This window comes from Rhamphochromis sp. 'chilingali' (genome assembly GCF_963969265.1).
Source record: "Rhamphochromis sp. 'chilingali' genome assembly, chromosome: 8".
In the NCBI taxonomy this organism is placed as follows: domain Eukaryota; kingdom Metazoa; phylum Chordata; class Actinopteri; order Cichliformes; family Cichlidae; genus Rhamphochromis; species Rhamphochromis sp. 'chilingali'.
This window is the reverse complement of record NC_137935.1, coordinates 21,580,210-21,592,768: the sequence shown is the minus strand read 5'-3', so window position 1 is coordinate 21,592,768 and position 12,559 is coordinate 21,580,210. Positions and strand designations below refer to the sequence as shown.

The 12,559-nt window shown below is 44.9% G+C and overlaps 1 protein-coding gene across 1 annotated transcript; it reads left to right on the top strand.

The window, feature by feature from the left end:
- The first annotated feature begins 100 nt into the window (after positions 1-100).
- LOC308401735 (NACHT and WD repeat domain-containing protein 2) lies at positions 101-11,448 on the top strand. Its single transcript, XM_080890113.1, has 10 exons — positions 101-280; positions 416-504; positions 1,323-1,430; positions 1,927-2,121; positions 2,366-2,507; positions 2,671-2,819; positions 3,203-3,547; positions 3,714-3,815; positions 3,941-4,736; positions 7,260-11,448. The coding sequence occupies exons 1-10, from the start codon at positions 199-201 to the stop codon at positions 10,364-10,366; spliced, it is 5,115 nt and encodes a 1,704-aa protein (XP_080746239.1). The 5' UTR covers positions 101-198; the 3' UTR covers positions 10,367-11,448.
- Positions 11,449-12,559: the final 1,111 nt, after the last annotated feature.

The following is a 12,559-nucleotide window of genomic DNA, read 5'->3' as shown; positions in this document are numbered from 1 at the left end:
TTGACCAAAAGTGGGTGTGATCATGATAACACGCTCCAGAGCACCCGAGGCCAAACTTCCTGAGCGGAGCTGCAGGAACATGAGACACAGCAGCAGAGACGACACAGAGCTGCTCTCCGTTTGGGACGCGCGATAAGTTCCTGCCAGGAGTTTTCCCTCCTTGTGTTTTGTTATTTGAACAGCAGCTGTTTATCAGGCATGCACACCGGAGGAAAATCCCCTTTGGATTCTGGCTTCAGCACATCTTGTGTGAAAATCTACCTGTGCTCCAACCCAGAAGGTAGGCAGTGATTCCTAATATGAAAGGCAGCTGTAACTAGGTGTGTTTTAAAAAAATACGCATGTTAGATTGTATCATGTTTTCTTGTGTCATTTGAGTTCTTGTTAAGGTGCATCCTGTTTGTGTTGTGTACAGACAGCGTGGTGGAGCGTAGAGCTCTGAGGGACAGTGTGTTCCCCAGATTCAGAGAGCACTGCAGACACTCGCTGGGACTGGATGTCAGGGTGAGCACACACTTTACTTTTTTAAAACCTTCCTGTTGCATCGAAAACATGTCAGTGAAACAGTAGATGTGAGTGTGCGTGTGAGTTGTGTTTTTCTTGGGAATTCTTTCTGTTCTTTTAAAGCCATAAACAGGCTAAGGAAGGATGTGGGCACTGTTGCTTTATACATTAAAACGAGATTACTTTAATGGCATAAATGCTCACACTAATGACTTTTAGTGCTGGGAAGAGAACTAGATATGGTCCACTGGAGGACACGTTGTAAAACTGCTTTGCTTTAAGGTTGTTTGTAATTAAATTAAAGGTATTTTTTTTACTCTTTATAGAAAGATCCTTGAAATGTGCATCTCTTTATTAGAGAAACAAGATAGAAAACACAAAATCTTGAAGCTATAAAAGTAAAGTCTCATTAATATTCCGTGTGGTCCATCACAAAGACACCCATGCGTAATGTCGCCAGCGACGGGGGGTGACAGCAGTAGCATTTTAGCTGCTTGCAGGTATTTGTACTTTTAGTCTTCCACCGTTTTCCCTGAGGCCACTGATGCAGTCAATAACGTGCCTTAATTATATCTGACAACAAAGAGAATGAGCAGCTGTGAGGCGACTGTCTGTGTTGGTTTTCGTTCATGTGTATTAAATAAACATTGGGACAGTTCAGTCAGCACATTGTGGTGTGTGCAATCAGCAGACAGAATAAAGAACGTGATGCCTCACCCCACCTTAGACGCTTGCTCTCACTGGATCTGGGCTCAGCTTTCTTGATTTATTATTTCCACTCCACATTTTTTAACTCTTGAGTGTGTTTATGTCGGCAGGTGATAGACCCGTTTGAATCCAGTGATCCCAGTCGCTGGCCAGATGAAGACACCAGGCATCAGATGATACATGAATGCAGAGGAAGCTCAGCTGGACCTTTTTTACTGGTAAATAAAGTCCTTGGGGAGAATCTCAAGTGTAAACCAACAGGATCTCAGACTGACCCTTACTTCTCAGTACAATGAATGATGACATGCTCTAAAGGACATCAGCACCTTGCCATGAGTTGTAGTCAAAGTTTTATTGTTGAATTTTATCAGTTTTTAGTATTATGAACTTTAAAAATAAAAGCTTTTCACCCTTTCTGGAGTATGCTGGACTTTGCAAAGTCATCTACACTGTGCTATGTTTGTTCTCCTTTTTAAATTAAACTTATCATCACGGCTGCAGAACAGTTCTGTCATTGAGCCGTGTCAACAAATGGACAAAATAATAGAAACACTTTCCAATATAAGTAAAAGACACAAAATCACACGCATCACACAGTTGTCTCTTAAGCAGATGTTCTGTATAGTAATCAGCTTAATAAATTACCAGCTTACCATACTAAACAATAGTTCCCCGTGCTGTTGTTCCTCCTGTGACCACACGGTGGTGCTGCAGGCTCTGGTAGGGCATCAGTATGGCACAGCCCGTGTGCCCGCTCAGGTGGAGGTGTCAGAGCTGCAGTTGCTGCTGCAGCAGTGTCAGGAGGCTGGCGTCAGTACACAGGAGCTGGAGAAAGTTTATCAGCGGGACGAGAACACCATCCCTACGACCTACTGCCTGAGAGCTCCGCACAGACGCAGCTATTCTCTGGTAATTAAAGTCGATGGTATAATTTTATGACTTTATTTTTTAATTATGAACTAGAATGTTATATAATATAAAGTAATGCGATTTCAACTTGTATTATGCATCATTTAAAATCTTATTGAGGTTTTAGAAACATCCCATCGAATCACACATTTTGTCCTTAAATCAAGTACATTGTGTTTATAGTGTATGTGAGGATGATTTATATTTATAATGCTTTAATAAACTGGATATTTTCCCTCCGCAGCAGGAAAGAAATAAGGTGAAGGAGGAAAGCAAAACCAAGACTAAAGAGGAAGAACTGAGGAAGCTGTTTCAGGCAGCTGTGAGTCTGTGTGTCCAAAGTGGCAGCATGACCCCAGAGAGGGCCAAAATCTTCTACAGATCAGGTGAAATACCCCACATAGCTGTGTGTGTGTGTGTCAAGTCATTTGTCATAATCCACTGTTGTTAGTGTCATGGGCAGCCTGCGTCTATGCCTTGGAATATCTTCTGTAGTTGGAAGGAATTTTTGTTGTGTAAGTAAACATTTGCTTTACCACTTGTCTCCAGCCCTCGATGCAGATCTGCATTATGCTCTGGAAAGCTGTCCTGAGAGTGACATCGGCAGACGCTGCTTGGTCTATGTCCACAAGATCATCAATGCAAAAGCAGAGAGACAAAAGGGACCTGTGAAAATACAACTACAGTCAAAGTTGGAGGTAAAAGCCATGTGTAGTAGATGCACAACAGACCCGACCACGTTTCCATGCTTTTCACCATCTTTATTGACGCGGTTGCTGTACACAATCACGCAGCTGCGGCTTTCCAGTCGCCAGCCGAATATACACTCCAACAACAACAACCTTATAGCAGTCAGCACAGACTTTTAGACCCTGTAAAGTTGAGGCACACAACGATAGACCACGCCCCGCCACACCATGTTTAATTATGGGAGACGTCAGGAAAAGGATGAACTAAAATAAAATTTAATCTTTCTGACCACTCTTGAAACTTTATTTTACTAAAGGGATATGTAGAATTCACAATTTGTACCCTTTTTATTTAAGTCCACTGTGAAAAGTTCCCTCTTCTTTATTTCCAGGATGCCACTCTGAGTTCATCACCCACTAACGAAAAGTTACTGTCAGAGCTGTGTGAGTGCTTCCTCCCTCATCTCGTCACTTCCCGCCAACTTCTAGTCTACACCATCACCACAGAGTGCGACCGCCGCCATGGTTACACATCAGCTAGGAGGCGCGGCTATGCTGATTCTCTGTGCCAGCAGGTGTACTGTGACCTTGTGCAGATGACTGACGGTCTGAACGTTTCTCAAAGCGCAGAACCTTCTCCCCTCTGTGACGTTTTATCCCGAGAGCAGGCCGAACAGGAGCAGCTGTGTGACATCCTCAGTCGGTTTTATGACGTCATTCAGCCCGAGGAGGAAAAGGTCAGGATGGTTTTAGCCTTTACAGACTAAAATATACTATTTACATTGACAATACAGGCACTTTTGTTCTGTGTGCAGTTAGAAATATTAAAACATGACATGTTTGTATAATTCATTTTTCCTTATTTATACACCTGCAGCATAGCTCTGCTCTTATTGGTTGCAGGTCAGAGCCTATGTGAAGCAGAGGTACCATCAGTTCCCTCTGGTAGTGACCGGAGGCCCGTGTACAGGAAAGACGGTCCTGCTAGCACACTGCACTCAGCAGGTAGGTGGACCAAAGGGAAATTTGAAGCAGGCATATAGTGTTTATATATAATTTGTAATAAGAATTTGTGCCTTTTGTGTGCATATGTTTCACTGACGCTTAAAGCTATCTCTCTCTTTCCACAGATGAAGCACTGGCTTGCAGACAGCGATCCTGTGGTGATCAGTTTTTTCTGCAACCTATCAATTAATGCTTCACCAAAGCATCTGCTGTCGAGCTTGTGTTATCAGATATCCTGCAGATATCTCACTGACTCCTTGTCTAAGCAGGATGCTAGCCACTGCAGTGACCTGGATGATCCTGGCAGTACCACCGACCCCAGAGAGGTCACATCCAGCTGTAGCCAAACATCTGTTTTGGATTCCCAACATGAGGGCGGCACCAAACAGCATGTTTCTGACTGCAAGCAAAGCTGGAGTACCGCTCAACATCCAGATCAAAGACAGCTGGATTTTGGCAACATAAAACCCGACGCTTGTCTGTCTGAACTTAAAGAACACCTCTCATCCCTCATCAGCCACCTGCCTTCAACTGAAAAGCCTCTTGTCCTTATTCTTGATGGATTAGATCAACTCAAAAACAACACTGGTCTTCAAATCATTGAGTGCCTTCCCAGGCCCCTTCCTCCCGCTGTCAAACTCATCGTCACAGCTTCCTCCAATCGAGAACACTTCCTGCAAGCCATAAAACTACACTATGCATCTCAGAGTGTATCAGAGGACATGTGTACAGGAAGGTTGTGTATACAGTTGGGACTGGTGGACAGGAAACAGAGCGTACAGATGCTGGCATCTCTGCTGAAAGGTTCAGGAAGGAGGGTGACGTCTGGACAACAAGCTCTGGTCAACCAGGCTCTCGCTCGCTGTTGTCTGCCGCTCTATGCTCGCCTCCTTCATGCACACACCTCGCTCTGGCGCTCTGGTATTACTAATAGAGTAAACAAAAATACAGTTTCTCAAAGGAATAAGTCTTGTTTTCAGAGCTACAAATGCCACACAAAGACTAAACCCACATGTGATGTGGGTCACTTACAGTCATGTGAAAAAGAGCGTTATAACTAAGTACACCCTTATTGCTTCACAGGAATAGCCAGACGCTGCTAAGCATGCTAAGGTGCTAAGGTGATCATCAGCAAGTGTGAACACCTCTATAAAAGTTTTGGCAGTTTGCTGGTCTGGAGTCTTAACACGATACTAGAATCGCAACAGAAGCTGGAAACTGCAAAAACAAACAAACCAAAAAAACAAGATACACGAGATACATCTCAGACTCTCGGGTCTCAGTTAGCATGTTAAATGTACAGTAAAGTTAGAAACAGTCCGAACAAAAATGGTTAGCTTGGAAGGGTTACCAGGAGAAAGCCTGTTCTCTCTACAAAGACAGCAAGACTTAGCTTTGCAAAGTTACATCTGAACAAACCACAAGACTTCTGGAACAAGCACAGTGGTGGAGGTGTGATAATAATTTGGGCTTGTTTAGCAGAAACAGGATCTGGGCACGTTGCAGTTGTCTGATTTGACCATGAATTCCTCTGTATATTAAATACTTATGTTGCAGGACAATAATCATCATGTAGCACCAAATCTACAACAGAATGGCTGAAAAAGAAAAGAATAGAGGTCTTGCAAACAGCCCGGTCAACGTCCTCAACCTGACTGAAATGTTGTAGCGGGATCTTAAGAGAGCTGTGCGTAAATGAATGCCCACAAACCTCAATGAACGGAAGCACCATTCTCAAGAAAAAGCAGGCAGAAATTCATTCACAACTCCTGCAAGTCATCAAACTACATGATGTATCTCACAGTGCATCGGAGGATATGCGGACAGGATGCGGTCGACCAGGTTGCCACTGCCATTCTGTGCTTGATTCCTGCATGCGCACACCTCGCAACGTGAGACGCTGATAAAGTCACACTTCAAGCTGTTGCTGTTACAGTTTTTTCTGAATGCTTAAACCCTAACTGTGATTCCTGTAGCACAATCTCTAAAACTATTCAGACTTATAGCAAAACCACTCACTGAGTTTGCAAAACTAAAAGCACAAAAACTGCTTTGCACTCAGTTTGCAATTTTGTAACACACACTTTGCAAAACTGTAGGCACAATTCACTGCACAACACTCAATTACCAAATTTCCAACACACTCCTAGCAAAAGTATACACATGTATGGCTATCATTAACACTAATTTGCCAACTGTCTGGCACACTTTCACATGTGAAAACTTTTTTAGATAATTAGTTCACTTTGCAATCAGCCTAAGCACTATAATACAGGTAAGCTGTGTGTGCGGAGTACAATGGAGGGAGCAGAAAGAGTGAGAAGTAGAGGAGGCCGAGGAAGAGGACGTGGAGGTGAAGAAGTAGGATGAAGAGGACGACAAGGACAAGGAGGAGCAAGAGGAAGACGAGGAGGGGGGAGAGGAAGGGTAGGAAGAGTAAGAAATAGAATTGCTGATGACATCAGAGCTACAATAGTGGACCATGTAATCAACCGTGGAATGACCCTGAGGGTAGCTGGCCAACGGGTCCAGCCTAACTCGAGCCGCTACACTGTAGCAAGTACCATAAGGACATCTTGAAATGAGAATCGGTTAGTACAGTCACTTCGCACAAAGATTTGTAGCACTGCCATATGCCAATGAGAAACACACCAATACCATTGATGTAAAAATACTGAAATTGTTACTTGACAGAATTGCTAGATGACCAGATGCTGGGGGCAGAGGAAGCATGTTCACTGCAGACCAAGTAACCCATATAGTCATTATGGCGATTGCAAATAATCCTATACTTGGAAATAAACACTTGTGTTTGTTTTGATGTGTGTGAATAAACACCAGTACTTGAAGTTTGGATCCCTCTATGCTTATGGATCTATGACAGAAGTAGCTCAAACTGACATAGCCTACCTTGTGCACAGAGGAAGCAAAAGCCAGATGTGTTTTGTATTCATACCATCAGTGTGCAGTTGGCGCATTGTGTGCTTAGTAGATGATGGCTTGTGTGTACTGTTTGATACGGAAACACCATTTTTACGAAGGTGTGAAGAGTTAATCTAGCTGTGTTTGCTTTTGCAAGAGAACTACAATGTTTTGATTATTGGGTGACAGGTTTTCTTATTTGTGTGAAGAGTTTTGCAAAATTAGCCAATAGTTACAAAAAATGTGCTTAAGCTATCAGAAAAAACTGTAAAGGTGTCTTTTCAAGCTGCTGAATCATGGGGTGTACTTAGTTTGTCACAAAACTGCATGGAGTCCCATGAAAGTGCTCTTTTCCACATGGCTGTGTGTTTTTCATAGATTTGTTTTTGAATAATAATGAAACTATTTAGATCAGAGTACTTTTGTCTTCACAAGTTGCATTTTTTGAAATACCCCCCCCAAAAATCAGGATAGCACCACTTGGCCTTTTAAATAATTCTCCTCTTCTCTCCTTGTCTTCAGATTCCGATGTGACTGAGTCATCTCTCCCCGATGGCGTTCATTCATCTATTTCTGCGCTCCTGGATCACCTTGAGCAGAAACATTTCTCTTCCATCGTGGCTCGCACCGTCTCTTACCTCACCATCTCCAGGTCTGGGCTCACAGAGGCTGAGCTCGCCGATTTGCTGTCCATTAAGGAAGATTTGCCACACAAAGGCTCTTCATTTAAGATGACAGTCCCACAAGTCGATGTGGAGAGACTTCTTTTGGATTTAAAGAGCTTTCTTATCCAACGGAAAGTTGCAGGTTCCCTGGTTTTGTTCTGGGTGAGCAGGCATTTCAAGTTGGTCGTGGCGAAAAGGTATTTAGACGCTCCTGATGTAAGAAGAAGGCTTCATTCTGAGATGGCCGACTATTTTAGTGGACAGACGTCAGGCGTAAACAAGGATGCAGCCTTAAAAACACACACAGACACTCGGCAACCCAGCCAGCCGTTTGTATTCACTTCAATCAAAGGTGGTGGTCGGGTGAATGTGAGAAAAATCGTAGAACTGCCGTATCACCTGCAGCAGAGTGGCAGGTGGAAGGAGTTTGAGTGCGTGCTGTTGCTGTCATTTGGGTTTCACCAGGCTATGGTTCGAGCTGGTCTTCTTGGAGATCTGCTAGCTATGTTGGAGACTGAAGAGGAGTCATCTCAGGTTAAGTTTGTAAGAGAAAGACTGCTACTAGCAAGCACATTGAAGTCTTCTGCTTGCTTCCTGCAGAGCTCACCTCTGCAGCTGCCCTCAGTGATGGAGACAAACCTCCTCCCCTATTTGGAGGTCTTTCCTGCTCTTGAGGGTTATGTCAGGGAAATCAAGGAAGGGAGAGGAAGTGGATTAGAAATAGTGCTTTGCCCCAGTCCTCCCTGTGTTCCCCACATTCAGTACTTAAAGTACGATGACATAAATAAGGGCGTTTGTGTCAGAGAGATCGCCGGTACAAAGTGTGGGGTTGTTGCCGAGATCACAGATGAAGGCTCTGCTTGGATTTGGAAAGGGTGTGGATATGATGTGGCCAAACTGTCACTCAGATGCGAGCAGACAGAGTTAAAGTTTGCAGGCGTGAAGAGCAGCGGTCCGTTCCTCCTGCTTTCCACAAGCTGCAGCAAGCTTTTCGTGTGGGATGTGGAAGGCCCAGAAAAGTTTCTCGAGGTCAAAGACCCTTTTAAAAACACGTGCGAGTCGAGCGAAACACCCAGCAACATCGAGGGATTCGTCGCACATCAGAAAACGCTGTCCGTGTGGTGGAAAGATGAGAGTTTTGTGAGCGTGTTTGACATCTCCAGTGAAACCCTAACTCATTTCCAGTGTCAGAGCCCTGTGACCTGTTCAGTGTTCTCCTCTGATGGTTTTTTCATGTACTGTGGGCAGGAGGAAGGCACAGTGTCCGTATTTGACATGAAATCCAGCAGTCTGCTTAGCACCTGCTCAAACTCAAACCACAGCGCTGTTACGCTGATCATCCTCCATGAAGACAAGAGGGAAATGGCATGTGTTGATAGGACTGGAAGTGTAGCTTTATGGGACGTGGCAGCCAATACACAACCACCCAGACTTGTGAAAGAAAGTTTCACTCAGGGTTACTCTACTAACATACTCAGTACAGATTATTGCAGTGAAATCAATACTCTTTTGATGTGTCAAGCCCACCAGGCTTCACTGTGGGATACTTGTAACTGGGAGCTGTGGGACCAGTTCTTGGCTCCACAGGGAAGAGCCTTCACTCAAGCTGTGCTCTCCCAGGATGGCCATCTTTTCCTGGCTTTGTTAGACACTTGCACCTTTATCTTGGTGTGGAGGGTCAGCAGTGGGGAGTGTGTGCTCTCCTTAGAAACGAACAAGCAGCCACACACACTCCTCAAAATGGCCTCAGATGTCATTTGTGTCAGTCACGATGGCTGCCTGACAGTGTGGGACTCCGAGATGATTGATGCTGCAGGAAGTGCACAGAAAATGGGCGGTGGAGTAAAGGAGGTGGTGGTGGAGCAAACAGGCGTGTGGTTCTACACCAGAGATGGGTCGGAGAAGGTGTGGAAGTGGAGTCTAGACACGGGACTTCCACATGTTAACTTCCTGCATACTGGGCCTGTGGAAAAACTGCAGCTTTCCCCAAACGGCATCCACCTGGTGTCACTCTCGGCTGGAGATATTTACGTGTGGCGGACGGAAACAGGTGAAAATATCCTCCGCATCGGTGGCAGCAGAGCTAGAGACATCCTGATCACCCCTAATAACAACTTTGGAGTGAGCATTTCTGAGCGAGGCCTCTCGCGGGTTTTCAAGATTGCGCAAGGAAATATCGTGTGCAGCATCCACCCATACCTATCTGATGCTCAGGTTTCACCTGAGAGCACCTACCTGCTCGGTTGTTGCCATGGAGACCTGCTGGCTGCCAGTCTGTGGTCGGGCTCGATTAGCAAACGTTTCTCCTGTGTGGAAAGCTCTGAGGAGGTTGTCGCTTTCCAAACTCTTTCACAGCACCCAGAATTTGTGGTTGTGATGGCGGCCTCAGGGACGGTGTACACGTGGAAGGTGGCAGAGGAGACTGTGTGCTGGCACTTTCAGCTGCCACACATGTTTCACTGTCAGCCTGAGGACTTCCAAATGTCCTCCAATGGCAGCTACGCACTGCTGTCCATTGACAGCGGCGCAATTAACCTCTTAAATCTGTCTCGAGTCACACTGTGCTCATTCAAAGTCGAGGGTCCTGTCATTAAAGCCTGCCTGGACAAAACTGGACACTATGTTGCTTACATAACCACGCCCTCCGGGCTGGAGGACAGCTGTGACTGCTACCTGCATGCGAGGCCCATCCTCCGAGTCACGCGACTTTCAGATGGGGAGAGATTAGGAGCTGTGCATCTGTCTAAGAATCCACTAGCTCTGGTTATTTGTGAGCAGCACTGTGTGTTTGTGGGCTTTGGGGATGGGTCTGTAGGTGTGTACTACATTTCAGATGTCACAGTCGATGAGGATGAGCCAATCAGGTGCTGGGAAGATCCTAGTGGCCAGCTGAAGCAATGTCCCTTTGACAGGACGCCATTCAGCTGGTTTCCTCAAGACACACCAAATGTTACATGGGCTTAAGATTATTATATGATTCTGAACAAAGAATGTGCAAATTTTAATATTAGACAAAGATCATCTGAGTCAATAGAAAATGCAGCTTTTATTTACCAATTACATTGATTGAGGGAAAACAGCTATCCAACTATACATGACCCTGTGAGAAATAGTAATTCCCTCCTTGTTAAATCATGAATTTACCAGCCCTGATTACTACCAGACCTTTTGAATTAAGAAATCACTTAAACAGAACCTGTCTGACAAAGTGAAGAAGGCTAAAAGATCTTAAAAAGCAAAGAAACTTCAGAAAACATAGTCACTGACATCTATCAGTCTAGAAAGGGCATTTGGACTAACACAGAGATACGTCATCCACAGCTGTAAAACGGTGAAGGAGTGGTCGACATACCAATGACTCATCCAGGAAGTCACAAAAAACAAATCCCACCTTTCACAAACGTTTTGTGTGGGATGCAAAAGGCTCAGAAAAGTTTCATGAGGCCAAAGAGCCTTTTAAAAACACATGTGAGTCGAGCGAAACGCCCAGGAACATCGAGGGATTCGTCACACATCAGAAAAAGCTGTCTTTGTGGTGGAAATATGAGATGTTATGACAAAGGGTCGTCTCACATTTACCAAAGAACATCTCGACGATCCCCAAGACTTTTCGGAGCATGTTCTGTGGACTGATGAGACAAAAGCTGAACTTTTTAAAAGGTTTGATCTGGTGTAAAACTAACACAACACATAAAAAAAGAACCAACAGTCAAACCTGGTGGTTTGTGGTAGTGTAATGGTCTGGGGCTGCTTTGCTGCTTCAGGATCTGGACGAGTCACTGTAACTGATGAAACCATGAATTCTGTTGTTAGCAGTTAATAGGTTAACTTTTTAACACAGGGCCAGATAGATCACACAATGAAGAGCGTCATATTATAAATTCTTGTAAGTACATAATACTGTAAACTGTATATATCGATGTATAAATATTAAACATGTTTGGTGTATGCTGGCACAGGCAGGAGATTTGCTGCAATTATCTAAAACCAAACTGTCTGATAAATCTCTTTTTGTGTGTATTTTGTAAACACAACACCACTTTGGCATGAATGCATCATGGTTTGTATTCCCAATAACTGCTGTTCTCTTAAATAAAATTTTAAAAAAGATAAAAATAGCTGCTCTGTGTTAAAAGAACTGATTGTTACTGAAAGTATACACAGTAGTTTATTTATTTGGTATCATCCTCCTCCACTGTACGGTGTTTCTCCAACAACAAACCTTGGATTACCCCAGAAATTAAAACCGTCCTCAAGCAGAAGAGGAGGGCCTTCAAATCCAGAGACAAAGAGGAGTTGAAAAGGGTGCAGAGAGAGCTGAGGGGACTGATAAGGAATGGGAAGGAGAGCTACAGGCAGAAGATGGAGAACCAGCTTCAACAAAACAACGTTGGTGAAGTCTGGAGAGGCCTCAGAACCATCTCGGGCCACAAACAGCAGAACTCTCTGCCTGGGAGGGATGTGAGATGGGCAAATGAACTGAATCATTTCTTCAACAGATTTGACTCAGCCATGAGGCAGTCTGCAACATCGGCTGCAGACTCACCCACCCCCACTGCTGCTGTTCCACCTCAGACACTTCACACCTCCTCTATTCACCCTGCTCACTCCCCCCCACCCCCAACAACAGCATCCAATACACACTCAACACAAGGCTCCAGCCTGTCTCTCTCAACCACCCAGGTTAGGAGGGAACTGAGGAGGATTAATGGCAAGAAGGCAGCGGGTCCAGATGGCATCAGCTCGAGGGTCGTCAGGTCCTGCGCGGACCAACTGTGTGGGGTGATGGAGCACCTCTTCAACCTGAGCCTGAGGTTGGGAAGAGTCCCACAGCTCTGGAAAACCTCCTGTGTTGTACCAGTGCCAAAGACTTCAAGCCCCAAGGACCTCAACAGCTACAGGCCGGTGGCTCTGACATCCCACCTGATGAAGACCCTGGAGCGGTTGGTCCTGGCTCAGCTTCGGCACCTAATAAGCTCATCACTGGACCCACTTCAGTTTGCCTACCAGCCTGGCATTGGAGCGGATGATGCCGTCATTCACCTCCTACATCGTTCCCTCGCTCACCTGGAGACCACTGGAAGCACTGTGAGAATCATGTTCTTTGATTTCTCCAGTGCCTTCAACACCATTCTTCCCTCGGTTCTAAAGGACAAG

Excerpts from the sequence above, each read along its gene's own strand:
- LOC308401735 (XM_080890113.1), top strand. The coding sequence starts at position 199 with ATGCACACCGGAGGAAAATCCCCTTTGGATTCTGGCTTCAGCACATCT. Across the intron at positions 2,820-3,202 it reads AACTACAGTCAAAGTTGGAG|GATGCCACTCTGAGTTCATC; the intron begins GTAAAAGCCATG and ends CTTTATTTCCAG. Across the intron at positions 4,737-7,259 it reads CACCTCGCTCTGGCGCTCTG|ATTCCGATGTGACTGAGTCA; the intron begins GTATTACTAATA and ends CCTTGTCTTCAG.